Source organism: Rhinopithecus bieti, unplaced genomic scaffold, assembly GCF_001698545.2.
Source record: "Rhinopithecus bieti isolate Rb0 unplaced genomic scaffold, ASM169854v2 scaffold_28121, whole genome shotgun sequence".
Taxonomy (NCBI): Eukaryota; Metazoa; Chordata; class Mammalia; order Primates; family Cercopithecidae; genus Rhinopithecus; species Rhinopithecus bieti.
The window spans coordinates 60,926-77,712 of NW_016813094.1; the positions used below are offsets into that span (position 1 = coordinate 60,926).

General features: G+C 38.7%; 1 protein-coding gene across 1 annotated transcript in view; it reads right to left on the minus strand.

Annotated features, from left to right (window-relative positions):
• GPC5 (glypican 5) overlaps positions 1-16,787 on the minus strand; it is a gene marked incomplete at its 3' end in the record, with an annotated part of 366,538 nt that overhangs the window by 29,452 nt on the left and 320,299 nt on the right. The window contains exon 4 of the mRNA XM_017847628.1: positions 3,604-3,737. Within this exon, the coding sequence (XP_017703117.1) occupies positions 3,604-3,737 (134 nt within the window). The remainder of the gene's footprint in view (positions 1-3,603; positions 3,738-16,787) is intronic.

Below are 16,787 nucleotides of genomic sequence, written 5' to 3' on the forward strand. Positions count from 1 at the left end.
TATGTGCCCAATAAACATATGAAAAGAGCTTAACATCACTGGTCATTAGAGAAATGCAAATCAAAATCACAATGAGATAGCATCTCACACCAGTCAGAGAGACAATTATTAAAAAATCAAGAAACAATAGATGCTGGCGTGGCTGTGGAGAAATAGAAATGCTTTTACACTGTTGGTAGGAATGTAAATTATTTCAACCATTGTGAAAGGCAGTGTGGTGATTCCTCAAGGATCTAGAATCAGAAATACCATTTGACCCAGCAATCCCATTACTGGGCATATACCCAAAGGAATATAAATCATTCTACTATAAAGACACATGTACAAGTATGTTTATTGCAGCACTATTTACAATACCAAAGACATGGAACCAACCCAAATCCATGAATGATAGGCTGGATAAAGAAAATATACATATACACCATGGAATACTATGCAGCCATAAAAGGAATGAGATCATGTCCTTTGCAAGGACATGGATAAAGCTGGAAGCCATCATCCTCAGCAAACTAACACAGGGACAGAAAACCAAACACCGCATGTTGTCACTCATAAATGGGAGTTGAACAATGAGAACACATGGGCACAAGGAGGGGAACAACACACACCAGGGTCAGTCAGGGGGTGTGGGGCAAGGGGAGGGAGAGCATTAGGACAAATAGCTAATGCATGCAGGGCTTAAAACCTAGATGACAGGATGATAGGTGCAGCAAACCACCATGGCACACATACACCCATTTAACAAACCTACACTTTCTGCACTTTTATCCTGGAACTTAAAGAAAATAAAGGAAAAGAGAAATAAAATAAACCACCTAAAAGTTGAGCTGAACACAATAAGAAAAAAGAAATTCCTCTCCTGACAAAAATACTAAAATGAAAATGTATCATATACCTGTGGAATTGCTGAGATTAGGGCCACTTCAAAAACATGAAAAAACACAGTGGTAGTGATTCCTAACACCTCACTACTTACCTCGCCTATTTGGCTGGTCTGTGCACACTGAGACGGACTTGGAGAAGGTTGGCTTATCATAAACAGAATCAGAGGGTGACTCCAATTACAGATGTTCCTTTATACATGGTGACTAGTTGGGCAAATCCAAATACGTCCTGATACCTGCTATGCAGCTAATGATTTGGCAAATTATTTTACCTCCTTACCAATTAGTAAGGACAACTGGAAATAATTCACTTTTAGCTGGCAAGGACTCCTTCACTGTTAGACCTCAAAAACTCTCCCAGTCCATGGCAAACAGGAGACCTGATTGTCTAGATATCCTGTAGGACATAATGCTGACAATAAAACATGGATCACTTCATCCCAAATGTCTTAGTAGAAATATGTGTGCTCTGTGGTGAAAAATATTGACATTTCAAGTGCTTGACAATTCAGCAATGTTTCTAAATGTGGCCTGGATGTTACTGGGATACTGTTCTTATATAAAAGGAAAATTTCTGCACCTAAGATAACCTAAAACTCAGGAAGAGATACAGTGCTTTTTAGATTCCTTTACGTACTAGAAAAAAATCATATTATACATTTTGGTGTGTTGCTCTAGTCCCTTTACAGAATAGCCCCAAAGAGCTTTAATATGAGAAAGAAAAGGCTCTGTTGCTTACACATTTGCAAGGTGCTCTGATGGTGAGTCCAGATGACCTTGTTTACTTATTCGGTGGTATCTGAAGTTTCATGGCTGGGTGGGTTAGTTGGTTGTTTGGTTAGTTGCTTTGCAATTGAGCCCTGGTAGAAACTACACACTTGGCCATGGCCTAGCAAGTGACCGTGCAACCTGAGATTGCCATGATGAACTAAGTACTATTTGATCTGTCAGGCTGTAAGACTAGGCTCAAATAGAAGTAATTACAACCAAATGGAAGTGATCTATTGGAAATCAGGCTCAAGGAGGTAGAGAAAGAACAAGGTACATGAAAAGGTAGCCCAGACTCAGCACCTACTCCTGCTACATGACCCACCTATTTCAATGGAAATTTAGAACATCATGGGGAATAATAAGTTGATGAGGGATACATAAAATTCAGGATTAGTTTGTAGAGAAACTTGCACAATAAATAGGCAACAAGCAGAAATATAATGCCACGGCAATGAAGCCCCACTAAAGAGTGGAAATAAAAAATAGTGTAAAATTGAAATGCGTAAGTGTACAGTTCCTATGGTTGTTCACTCTGTGTGGCAGGAGACAAGCATGTGATGGATCTACACTGATTCATGGCCAATGGCTCTCATCATAGCTGGACAGTCAGGGACATCAAAATAATGAGTTTGCAAGATTGGTGACAAGAAGCTCTATTCAGTGGCCAGGATAGATACTTTTAAAAACTTCCACTCGTCTGAGCCCCTTATTGTTCCTGAGCCAGTTTGTCACATTTCACCTGCATTGGTTTCGTTTTGCTAGTGAATAGATGATATTAAAGGTTGGGTTTTGTTTTGTTTTCCAGCTGGGTTGTTTTGGTGGTGAAATACATCACCTTGAAGGACTTCGGATCTTCTGTAGCTGGGTTTTATTATACAAACACCCTAGACAAAATACACTGATTTCTCAAGTGCAAGAAATGATTGCTGATCATTGTAGGTGTTTAGATAAAAAGAACAGCTACTTGACATGTAAAATAAAACGCTAATTCTTTTTAGCTGTAGAAAATAGCCAGCAATAGCCCAGATCTTTATCCCATGCTTACAGCCCATCTGATGAGAGAATGTGGCAATTAGGTGTCCTATCCCAAAAAAGAAAGAAACAGATTTTAGATTATAGAAACGTTATGTGAAATACTTTATATATGAATTATTCATAGAGTATTATTAGAAATAATTATTTCATGAATGAATATAAAATTCTGAATTTCAGTCCAATTCAAAAAGTACTGACTTAGAATCTAGTGTTTGCCAGGACATACACTGACTGGTCAACTAAACACACACACAAATAATAATTTCCTCTAGTTTTAAGAGCTTTACCTCTTAAGCATCAATTTAAAAAGCAAAGGAACCCAAAACAAGGCCTGAATTTAACCTGTGAAATGATGATGGGCATAGTGGTAGAAATGTGAGTTAGCAAACCCTATGGGATGTTTATTATTTTGAATCAACAGATAACCATTTTTAGCATTTCATGTAAAAAGTATGAAAACTGCTTTTATTAAACTTTTAAAATATATGTTAAACATTCAGTAATACCTATCACATCATGTAAATCTACTATCTTTCTGTCTTTCACTCTCCAATACGGTAGCCACTAACCACATTTACAATTTAAAATTAACTAAGATTAAAAATTCAATCCTCAGTCACACTGGCCACATTTAAGTGCACGATGTCACATATGCCCAGGGTCCCCGATACGGCCTTCCATGTTATATTATCGAAATGTTCCATTATTACAGGAAGTTTTCTTGGTCTTATAAGTTGAACCTATATTCTAAATTAATGGAACAGATGGAGCCACTGAATTTTAAAGTTAATGAATGTTGATCTTTTTTTTTTCATCCATATTGCATTTTATTCTATTTAATTATGTTCTATTCTGTTGTAAAATTAATGGCTTACTTTCTTTTCTCTTTCTGGTTGTAAAACAAATGTCTTACTTTCTTCTGTTGGCAAGCATCTCTTCACTGTTCCTTGTAGTGGTCTTCATTCCATGCTTCTCTTTGCTCTGATCAAAAGAACAACGGGGGCTTTGTGTGGATGTTCTGACGGGGCGGCCACACATCTTATTTACCTTTTAAATAGAAAACATTAAAAGGCAGTTAGAAATCATGCTCCACCTTTCTGAGAATGTGATGTTTTGTAGAGGCCAAAACAATGACCTGTTCTTGCTTTCACCTCAATATTAACCTTTAAAATAATATATAATGTTTGTCAGTTTTTCAAACAGAGGGAAGTAAATTATCTGTATAAAATGGCAATTATGATAAATGGACATTGTGGACACTTAGGTGGTATGCAGTATACATGTGCAAGATATGCTAAATCGGACGACTATATTAATAAACGGACTTATTTATGTAATATTACTTTATCAAAATAGATATTTATGATTTATATGTATAACTAATCACATACTTGTCCTATGTTAAAATGAAATAATTTGCTATGGAATATGGGGTCCTTTTCTGAATGAATTCTAAGGCCAAAAGCAAATATCTTTGTAGTTTTCTTCTTAAGGTCCTTTCTTAGAAATGACAATGAATATTAATATGCAGATCTCCTTTTATAATAGTTCTGCATCTTCTTCCTCAAACTGGTGTGATTTTCAGGGTGTTATTACAGTACTTTTAAAAAATAATTTATCCCCATCGAAAACATATTGTTTCTTTAGTACTTATCTAGTAAAGATCTCTGTATAATTTACATAATTATCATTGGAAAAAATTAGGTAATTACCATGTAAAGCATCAAGCAGATTTATATGATACCTCGTATAATTGAAAAGGCAGAGTAATATAATTGGAAATACGTAAAAGCATTGCCTGGAATCAGGAGACTCTGCTTCTTGTCCTAATTTTCCTTGCTTCACACTGAGACCTTAAAACATAACAGAACCTCTTTGAATGTGATTTCCTAATGTGCACAACAAAGAAGTTAGAATAAATTATTCCAAAGTTCCCTTAAAGTTAGAGATCTCTTTGATTTTCCATGTAATGAGTATTGAAGAAGCTATGTATCCATTTCATTTATTTTACCCATATTTATTTCACTTTTAATATTTGCAAAGCACATATATTAAATGTTATAATAGGGAAAATAGGAGTAACTAAAGTTTCTCCTAATAGAGCTTGTAATTTAAGAGGAAAGAAATAAACGAATCCTTCTAATCATCAAAATGCAAGTTGTATGTGTCAAAAAAGTGAGACTGACAATGGATGTCCGAGAGAGGTGGGATCCTTGCCCGGTGGGGGTGATGGGTGAAGAAGGATATCAGCAAAGACTACCCTGGGAAAGGCTACTACCCATCAGGATGAGACTTGGAGCATCCATTGAACCTGGATATGTTGAGGATATTTCAGTTCAATCAAATTAAAAATAAATATCTGTTGTACCGTACTATGTTAGATGCTAGAGATACAAATATGAATAAGGCATGGCCTCATGTACACCATTGAGATGAAAGTTACACAGGTAAAATAGCAATTGTCATATAACATGACAAGAGCAACCCATTACAAGGATGTCAAACATTGTAACACATGGTTACAGCAACTACACTGTGCATTTGGAACAAGAAGTACATGCTGTGAGAAATGGGTGTAGCAAGAGGTAAGGCTGATGTGAAAGACATAAACATGCCATCGTATGACTTGGATACTGAGCTAAAGGACTTGTGAGAGCAAATGGAACACAGGCAAAAGATTCCAAGTGGGGAAAGTGCAGCTTCAGATTTCCACATGAGAAAACTCATCACAGCAGCCGTGCAGACGGAGGGAGAAGAGAGGTCCTTCAGCAGGCCCATGGAAAATGTCAGGGCCTGAAGTCGGAAAAGAAGCAGTAAAATGGAAGAAGTAGATTTCAGAGATGCACAGGAGGGACAAGAGTAGCACTTGGAGATCGATTTGATAGAGAATTTTCTCAGAACAAAGAACAGTGATGATGGGCAGAGGAAAAGTCCTCAGAGGGTAGGTGCCAGAAAACATGAGGCTGACACAGACAATTGAAAAACTTTTGCTTTGCTTGGAAAGGCGGGTTCATCGAAGATAATCATAAAAGGAAATTATATTTAAAGGGTAAGTTAGAGAAAAGATTTTGGAGGGCTTTAAATGCCAGGCTAGGGAGCTTTATTTTTTAGATAAAAGCTCCTGATGGTTGCTCAAAATGTAAAATGCCACAGCTGAAGTTTAGTAAATGCATGAGGCCACATTATAGAAGTTGGACTAGAGAGAGAAAACTACTCAAGGGAAGTAAACTGTTAATAGACTCTTCAAGTAGTCCTGAATAAGAAATTTTAATTTTGAACTGCAGTAGTGACAGTGTTCATGAGTTACAGATAGAAGAGAGGCAAAGTCAACAGGGCGGGGCAAATGATTGACAGAAGCAAAAGAAGCATAAGGACAAGGTGGTAAAAGACTCAAAGTGGCCAGGCGAGGTGGCTCAAGCCTGTAATCCCAGCACTTTGGGAGGCCGAGACGAGCGGATCACGAGGTCAGGAGATCGAGACCATCCTGGTTAACACGGTGAAACCCCATCTCTACTAAAAAAACAAAAAAAAAAAGACTCAAAGTGAATTTCCACTTTGAAAAGTAGTGATAGTAAAGTATACATCTATTAGTAAGGTGCTAAATTCTTCACAAAAATGGAGGAAAGTAGGTTTGCTGTAGGTTCATCAACAACTCCTAGTAACAAGAACCCAGGGAAGATGATCTAAGTTGATAGTGTTTTTAAGTGGATAGAGTAAGATTATTTGACCACACCATAGGACAGTTTGAAATAAAGAAGCAAAGAGAAAGGGAAACAGAATCTGCAATCACAATCCAGTATGCCTTACCATAGGGTTTGAGGCGAGTTATGGAACTTCTATGTATCTTAGTTTTCTCATCTTTGAAACTCAAGAAAATAAAACTACTTTGAAGTTATGAGTTCAGAGAAATCTTATCTCATCCTGTCCCTCCCTCGTCAGACCTCAGATTGTAACTGCTATTGACCATGTTTCCTGGGAAGGCAGACGGAGAGCTGAAAAATACCAGCCTCGCAACACCTTTATCCCCATTATCATCTTTGCAATTATTTTTTCAAATACAAAAGAAAATGCTCTAGCCATAGACTTATAAGGTATCTTTGATTGTATCCAAAGATACAAGCATATATAGCTGATTCTGATAAATGCAAGTAAATTTCAAAGCCCTTATATTTGTTGACTTGCTATGAGGGAGCTCAACTTCATACTTTATTGAAAAGAAAAGGAAAACCATCTGTTATCAGGACATCACCCTGTCACCTTAGCTCCCTTGAGATGAGCCAATTTGGGTGGCACCTTTGAATACTAGTACCTTCTTGCTATTGGAAAAACCTCCACACTTATGTTGACAATTTTTCATCTTTGACTTATACTGCAATTTCCTTCTTAATTCTCCTCCCTGGTCTCTACCGTTTTCCCCTGCAATCAGTCTGAAGTGTCTTGCAAAAAATTGTTTTCCTCCCTAATGCTTATCTACTCCGGCTTTTAGTTTCTTCCCAGGCTTCCCACTGATTTTCAAGTTCCCATTTCACCTTGAAATGACTCTCTTAGTTGCTCCTAGCCCATATCACTTCCACCATTCTGATCAAGTTATTTGTTTCAACAACTGCTTGTCACTTAGTTGACTTTCCCCATTCTCACTGTAATCTTGGTACTACGTGCAAAAGCACAAACTTATCTTTAGAGCCTCCCCCATCTGTGCACTCAGTCTTATTCAAATCTTCAGATTTTCAAAGCTTTTTACAAAAAAACTTTGTAAAGAATAACTTAAATTGTTTATTTTCATTTGATTCAAAAAGCAGAGCTTCTGTTTCATTTTGTTTTTGTTTGCTTTCTTTCTTTTTTTTCCAGACAGGATCTCACTCTGTCGCCCAGGCTGGAGTGTAGTGGCATGATCATGACTCACTGCAGCCTTGGACTTCCTGGCTCAAGCAATCTTCCCACCTTGGCCTCCAGAGTGGCTAGACTATAGGCACATGCCACCATGCCTGGCTTATTTTTTAATCCCTTTTTTTTTTTTTTTTTTTTTAGAGATGGGATCTCACTATGTTGCTTGAGCTGGTCTCAAACTCCTGGCCTCAAGTGATCCTCCCACCTTAGCCTCCCAAAATGCTGGAATTACAGGCGTGAGACACCGTGCCCACCCCAGAATCTCTATTTCTTTTGCAATAGTACTTCCTTAATGTTTATTAATAATAATACAAGTTGAAAAGCAAAAATGTTTAAAATATTACAAATTGAAAAGCAAAAAATGCTGAGGTAGTTCAAGTGATTATTAAGCAACCTGGGTTAGTGGAGGAGGCACAGGCTCACTTCACAGTCGCTTGTATGTAAGGGTAACTAATTGCTTTGCTTCAGGTCACATCTAGGATGCTTGGTGTTAACAGAGAGGCAGTTAAGAGATTACATAAGGCATGAGTCTGCGTGTATGCTTGATAACAATAATGATACATAAAATAAGAAACAAGGTACTTTGCGGACACATGTGCTGTACTCCCTTACATTAAATAACTCACATTATTATACTAAAAGCTAATTTTAAACTATCCAGAAGAAATAGACCATTGGTAATTTTTTCAGTTATAACAACAAATTAGAGTTTATTTCTCATGTTCAGTTCCCTTATGATTCTGAGAAATAGTTTCTAAAAGAGCTGGCTGATTTTAGGGGTAAAATCTGTTCCCACAAATCTGTTCTTTGTGTTGGAGAAGCTAATTCTTCAACACAGAGAGAAAGTCCATGATGTTAGTTTTATTCCAAAGAGGACAAATTTAGGAAGGTAGTAAGTTGGGCCAGGTCACTATGAGGGCAGAGGTAATGTACCCGATACATTAGATTTGGATTTGATTTTTCAGACTATTATACTATATTAATAATTAATGGGCAAGGGAACAGAATTATCAGAGCCCTGTTTTAGAAAGATCTGTTATAGTCATTGCAATCAACAAAGAGACCATTCCAATAGGTGAGGTAAGAGACTATTGGAATAAACTCAGAACCAGTGAAATAAGAGAGGAAAAGGGGAAGCTCCTTTATGAGTGCAATGAATGATATTTGACTAGGGGTTGACTCCCTATACAAGATAAGAAAGAAGAAGTTAAAGCTCTTGGTGGTTTTAAACCTAGTAATCAGGATGATTACAGAGCCAGACACTGATAGATGGAAGTTAGAAGGTAGAACAAGTTTAGTTTACGGTGTACCTGTTTTTTGGAGGGAGAGATTAATTCTCATTTTGAGCTTTAATTGTGAGGTAATTTCTAAAAGACAGCTCTAAATAATAGATTGGAGATCAAAACCAAGTTAATGAATAGAATCATATGCATAGAGCCAATAGTTAAACCCATGCAAATAGATGAAATCATAAAATATATATAAAATGTAAATGTTAGAAGGAAAATCAGATGCAGGAGAAAGAGAACTCATGTAATATACTGTCCCCATCCCACAAAAAAGGAGGAGGAGAAAAGCTTTTACTATGTTGCTACATTTGTATCAATAGAAATGAAAAAAGTAAATAAAAACAAGTGATTACAGGTCGGGCGCAGTGGCTCACGCCTGTAATCCCAGCACTTTGGGAGGCCAAGGTGGGCAGATCACAAGGTCAGGAGATCGAGACCATCTTGGCTAACACGGTGAAACCCCGTCTCTACTAAAAATATATTAAAAAAAATAGCCATGCGTGGTGGTGGGCGCCTGTAGTCCCAGCTACTTGGGAGGCTGAGGCAGGAGAATGGTATGAACACAGGAGAGACTCCATCTCCAAAAAAAAAAAAAAAAAAAAAAACAAAAGAAAAAAGTGATTACAAAATATTATGCTCTAAAACTATGGAACAACTGCCATCCAAAGAGTAGATATGCTACATTCAAGGTACAAATAATTCCATAAGCCAGGTATGGAAAACATATAAAAGTTGTGACCATAACACCACTTTAAAAACACTAGTACATTCTAGCATTGCAACAAGGAATATTTATAGGAGGTTATAAATTATTAAGACTCCATTAAGCACTGCCCCAGTTCTTGGGGAAAACCAAATAAAGCAATGTTAAGGTCGAGTAAGAGAGGAAACACATACCATCTCTGCTTGGCAAGGATTGGAAGTATGTTTACGCTAAGGTTAGCAAAGAGTAAAGAAGGGCTTCTGTCAAAGTGTTTACTTGGAGGCATGGATCCTTTCCATTTCCCACAAGTTGCTTCTCCATACGGATTTCTGCTAGATATTGTCATAAATCTTCCCATTCTAACTCATATTATATTTCGAATTAAGGAAAAGAATGAGGAAGAGGGAGAGGAAGGGAAAGACGGGGAGAAGCAGAAGCACATTTTAATAATCTCCTATTGACACCACTGTGAACAGAATCTTGATTCCACGTTGCTATTTTTGCATGCCTGTATATTACACCACCAGAGGGCGCATCTGCATTTCATTCCTATTCATAATTATTAATTAAACTGACTGTGTGTGTGGATTTAAAGCATTTAGTTTAGGACTCTTAAAGGAAAATCCAACTTGTAGGCCAAAGTGACAAGTGTTTAGATACAAGAAATCTTCGGGAAAATCTAGTCTTTTATGTAAAACCACCAGGCTGAGGCTGCAGTGCCAATGTAGTCAAATAAGAAATGGAAAACCGATCCTTAATTGTGGGCTAATTTGTTCAGACTGAACTGTCTCAAAGTCAGGAATAGAGATACTGAGAATTGACCAAGGATTTCAATTACTTCCCCTTTTCTCTTTCTCTCTTTTCTTTCCTTTCTTATTTCTAGTTTTAAAGACTCCTTTGTTTAGAAAGTTCAAAGACTGAAAGCCAAATCAATTTTTTTTCTTGTTTAGCTACAGATGACAATGTCAATCAATACGAGCCCTCATTATTGGTACGGCATTATTCTAGTAGATGGGAATAGAGCAAGGAACCTTCTCTCTAGGAGCTTATAGTCTAGTGAGAAAACTAAAATTATGACATTAAATAGACAACTTTAGGTATTAATTAATGTTATTTAGTTAAAAATGCATCATTAGTAGCGGAATGGGGTGGAGTGGGAGTAGGGCGCTTCAACCAGGTGGTCAATTGGTTTAAATACTATTTTCTACTTGTTTGGAAAGTAGGATTTAGGTTATGTTCTGAATAACATTAAGCAGCAGCCATGGGAAGATCACAGGGAAAAGCTTTATATGCAGAGAGAACAACACTAAAATAGAAGAGAAAGAAAGGCCACAGCAACCGAAAAATGCCACATAGTAATAGGGAGCGTAGGGGGTCAAAGCAAGAGGCAAACTGGCCAGATCACATGCTCTACCAAGGGCTAAGTTTGTGTTCTAAGTGGGCTCTGAAGTAACTGGAGAATTCTGAGCATAACAGTAACATGATCTCTTTAATGTTTCAAAGAAAATATCACACTGGCTGTCATTTGGAGAGAGGTCTGCACAGGGCATAAGAACATGGACAAGGGGCCGGGCCCAGTGGCTCACGCCTGTAATCACAACACTTTGGGAGGCTGAGGCAGGCAGGTCGCATGAGGTCAGGAGTTCGACACCAGCCTGGCCAACACGGTGGAACCCTGTCTCTACTAAAAACACAAAAATTAGCCGGGCATGGTGGCGGGCGCCTGTAAGTCCAGCTACTCAGTGGGCTGAGACAGGAGAATCGCTTGAACCTGGGAGGCGGAAGTTGCAGTGAGTTGAGATGGCACCATTGCAATCCAGTCTGGGCAACAAGAGTGAAACTCCATCAAAGACAGGGAAGGGAAGAGAAGGGGAGGGAAGCGGAGGAGAGGGGAAGGGAAGGGAGGGCAGGGGAGGGGAGATGGACAAGATAAAAACAGTAAATCCAGCTATGAAGTTTTGAGTGTTTCAGGGAAGAGATGATGCTGCCTTTGCTAAGGGTGATCTGTGAGAACTGAGATACAGTTGGAACATCTATCTATCTGGATCTCTCTATCTATCTATCTGGATCTATTTATTGAAGGAGAAGACAGCAGAACTTGAGGGTGGATTAAACATAGCAAGTGAAAGAAAGATGGATTCATGAATCTCTGGTATCTTTTGTCTGAAGCAACTGGGCACATGAAAGTATCATTAAATGAGATAGAGAAGACTAAGGGAAGAGATTTGGTAAGAAATTAAGTCTCTCTTGGATATATTTGGCTTCCTATGACAATCACTCTTCCAAGAGGAGCTGTCCAATACGCTGTTAGTTACTTGAACTGAAAGCTCAAGGGAGAGATTATGCAAGGTACAGAAATGTGGTTTTCAACAGCAGGCAGTTGGATGAGCACAGAGGGAGGACAGTGCTGAAGACTGATTCTTGGGCATTCCAACATTTAGATGTGGAGACCAAAGGAAGTTGAAAACGATTCTGAGATGAAGCTCAAGGAGAAATAAGCCAATCTCAGAAGAGCTGGCGTTATCTCTTTTTTTTTTTTTTTTTTTTTTTTGAGATGGAGTCTCGCTCTGTCACCCAGGCTGGAGTTGCAGTGACCAGGTCTCAGCTCACTGCAAGCTCCGCCCCCCGGGTTTCTGCCATTCTCCTGCCTCAGCCTCCCGAGTAGCTGGGACTACAGGCGCCCGCCACCTTGCCCGGCTAGTTTTTTGTATTTTTTAGTAGAGACGGGGGTTTCACCATATTAGCCAGGATGTTCTCGATCTCCTGACCTCGTGATCCACCCGTCTCGGCCTCCCAAAGTGCTGGGATTACAGGCTTGAGCCACCACGCCCGGCAGAGTGGGTTATCTCAAACTGCAAATGCAGAAAACTTCTGTTGTTGTTTTTAAAGATGAAATGAATAAATGTTTCAAAAGCTACTGAAAGTTCAAGTAAAATGAAGACGCAAATTAATCATTGACTCTAATCAGAAGAAGACTATCAGTGATTTGTGGAGAGTGCAGTTTGAGCACAGAGGCAGGGAAGAAAGCACAGTGATCAGTAGGGGTGCAAGAGATAAAGATAAATAAAAAATACACAACTCATTCATGGAGTTTTGGAGAAAGAAGGCAGATTTACGGGACATAGCCTAGAGAAGGGATGGAATCTAGTGAGATTCTGTTTTGTTTGTTTTTTCTGGTGGACAGTAGCCATTACCACATGATTATATTTTTAATGTAGAGACCTCGTTTCATATAATTTGATCCAAAATATTTCTATTGCAAAACAAGTGAGACAACATTTTCCATAGTGTGGAAGTGTCAGGGAGACATGTAGTTTAAACACATGACCTGAATTTGAAAGGCCTTTCTTTACAGCATTATCCAAGGCTTATTAGAAGTGTATTCACATGCTTTAAAGGTACTAGATCATCTAAATGGAGATTTGGTAAAGAGAGAAATAAGAGAAAAAAAAATGAAGGAGAAGAGTAAGTACATTGAACATTTTCATAAGATAAAGTGATTTTGGGATTAGAAATAAAGGAGAATACATTTTATTCTAAAACCGGCAAAAAACACCCATGAGTCCATCAGCCCTTTTATATTAGCTTTTACTATGAATTTTACATAGTTATTTTATATTCTTCTTTTTCAATTAAAATTGCATTGCAAACAGTTTCCTAAACCACTGATCTATTTTGTGAATATCAAGTCAATAACTGAATAAAAATAAAAATAATGGAGTAAGTCAACTGGAATGGCAGGAAATAACGACCATAATGTGAGATATCTGACTTGCAGATTTCAGAGATAGTGCAGGTATTGGTGTTGGATTTGGGAAGGCAGGAGAGATCAAACACACAGGTTGGACTAATGTGTTTATCTTGGATAATCCAACAGCCTTCAGTTCCTGATGGTCACTGGTATAAACAGGAAAGTAAGGCTTCATAGACTTGATCCCAGCAGTCAGAGCACACATATTCAAGGATGTGGGGTTGGCTGGAGGGTCATGGCAGCTTGCACATCTGCCGAGGCAGGCCAAGCCTTTGGCAGCAGTTAGCAGGATGCTGACTCACCAGAGCAAACGGGCAACTGCAGATTTTAGAATACGTGCTATCAACCTTAATCAATTCACTTGCAAGCTCGGTCCATCCTTTGACATTTGCAAAATAGACATACTTAATTCACACGCAGCTGTGAGGATTTGGTAAATAAATCAGTAAATAAATAAATGTAGGATTTTTTTTCTCTTTAATTGTGTGAAGTATTATCAATAATGGCAATAAAAACTAGAACTAGAACTAAAATACATTTTACTCTCCAATTGCTTATCTTCAAAGAGTTTATAATCTAGTTACGGAGGTAGAATTTCTAAGTGAAATGAATTGATAATTATATAAAGTTAATTTCAGTACAATAGAAACAACATCTCAATAGGGTATAAAGTATGTGCCAAAGAAATGCTATAAGCCATGATTGGTATAGGAGCCAGAGAAAATCACCGGGAACCAGGGTCACCAGGGAAATCTTTAGATAAAACCTGAATTATTAGTGGAAAGAAAAGAGAGGAATTCTACCCTGAGGGCAAGAGTATGCAGATGGGGGTAGAATTCCAAATTGTGCTATTAATTTGATCATACCAGAAAAGCTTCATTCAATTACATTTTTACATATGATCTCCAAGAATATATAATAATTTTCCTTATCTGACCATTGAGCTTTGTGACATTTTAAACCCTCATGAGTTAGATAGTACCACAAACTACTGGACTCTTCTTCATCAAGAGAAGAAGGCCAGCTACTACAATATCAATATTGAGGTTGTGAGAAACCACAGAGAAGGGGGAAAAAAGGCCACTGGGAAGCAAGTTTAAGATTAGGGGAAAGTGGTCTGGCATGGTGGCTCACACTTGTAATCCCAGGAATTTGGGAGGCCGAGGCGGGTGGACCACGAGGTCAGGAGATCGAGACCATTCTGACTAACACGGTGAAACCCCATCTCCACTGAAAAAATACAAAACATTAGCCGGGCGTGGTGGTGGATGCCTGTAGTCCCAGCTACTCCGGAGGCTGAGAGAGGAGAATGGCGTGAACCCGGGACACGGAGCTTGCAGTGAACCGAGATGGCGCCGCTGCACTCCAGCCTCTGGGACGGAGTAAGACTCCGTCTCAAAAACAAAAAAAAAATTAGGGGAAACTCAGAGGCTAAGTAATATCTCTAGACATGTAAAATCAAAATTTGACCATTTCATTTATCAGTGGGTGTAAGAATCCTAAATTGAAAAAGCAAATTTAAAAAAAAATAATTAGATAAAAGGAAAATGGAGAATACATTCAATATGACCCTATTTTCTCTACTCCTCCAAAGCTGAAAACGTATGAAGATGCTTTAGAAACAGCACCAGCTAGGGGTTTAAAATGTGCGAGCAGGCCAGGTGCCGTGGCTCAGGCCTATAATCCCAGCACTTTGGGAGACCAAGGCTGACGGATCACAAGGTCAGGAGTTCGAGACCAGCCTGGCCAATATGGTAAAACCCCGTCTCTACTAAAAATACCAAAATTAGCTGGGCATGGTGGCAGGCGCCTGTAGTCCCAGCTACCGGGGAGGGAGGCTGAGACAGGAAAATCACTTGAACCCCGGAGGTGGAGGTTGCAGTAAGCCGAGATTGCGACATCGCATTCCAGCCTGGGCAACAAGAGTGAAACTCCGTCTAAATAAAATAAATTAAAATGAAATGAAACGAAACAAAACAAAACAAAACAACAACAACAACAACAAAATGTGCAAGCAAAGGCTGTTTTGTTTTCATCAGGTATCTCGCCTTTTCACTTCCACTCTCCTGCCCTGGAATTTCCTTCACTCAAGAGGGAACTTTCACTACCTCTTCTCAGATAGATGGAAGGGCTTCCTTGCTGACTTTCTCTCCAACACTCTCTCAGCTCTAATCCTTCCCTCCAGATCCCCCGATTAATCTTCCTAAAGAACAGTTCTGATCACACTGCTTCTCTGAACCAAAACCTTTGGTGGTTCTTCCCATCTCCTAATGAAGACAAGCCTAATTGTTTCATGTGAATTTACAGCTGAAGCTGGAAATTTCCCAGCACTCCACTTTGAGCATCCTACCCTTCAGCTAAATTGTGTTACAGTCTCCGGAGTCACCCTGTACTTTTCAGTCTCTACTTTTCTTTTTTTCTCCTTGCCTGTTTCCATTTTTTTAGGTGCGTTTAAAATATCACCTACAAAATTAAATTGCTCTCGATCTCTCAACTTGAGGTTATTTATCAACCTTGCCAGCATTTGGTTTGCACGTCCCCGGTGGGATTTGTCCTATAGCAATGTGGAGCAGAGCACAGGAAGTATTTTGTTTGGCCGTGTTTACAGTTGTTCCCAGTAACTACCAATCCCTCTCCCAGTCCCCAGAACAAAGCTAATAGCCATTTATGCAAATGAATTAATACTTTTGTTCTCAATTACCTCATTTGTTGGAAATAGTCACATGACAATGCAGGAGATGATTTAAATGTTCCTTTCCTAGAGTACTCAAACGTAATATCATGCCTTCCTTCTGATCGCATGGAGATCTTTTAAGTTTTTCTGCCTTTGTCATTCCTCACATCTACTCACCTATAACTAACATTCATGTGCCATATATTGCAGTGAGAAAGGCAGTTAAAACAGACTGCTGACTGGAGCTTCAACGTATTTGATAGACAAATGCTTATTATGCAGAATATTTGAAAAACTAAGGAAAAGATAACCAAATAAAAAATAAATGAACATAGGATATGAATATACAAGTCACAGATATAATGCAGATGGCAATAAACATAAAAGCTGACCAACCTCAATATTTATCTTTCAAATTAAAAATATAATTTCATCCAACCAAACAGAAAAGTATTTAAATATTGACAGTATCAATTGTTGGTCAAGGTATGAGAAACCAGATAGTCCCTAATGATACTGTGAATGTAAATTGGTAAATCCTCTAATGAGGTGGAGGTGGGGTATTGGCTGTTTTTATGATGTTTTTAAGTGGGTACTTTCTACCAGGCAGTAATTCTCATTAACCATGGCTCATCAAAAGAAACAACTACACTTAAGAACAATGGGGTGGCCGGGCGTGGTGGCACATGCTTGTGTGCCTGTAATCCCAGATACTCAGGAGGCTGAGGCAGGAGAATGATGTGAACCTGGGAGGTGGAGCTTGCAGTGAGCCGAGATCGTGCCACTGCACTCC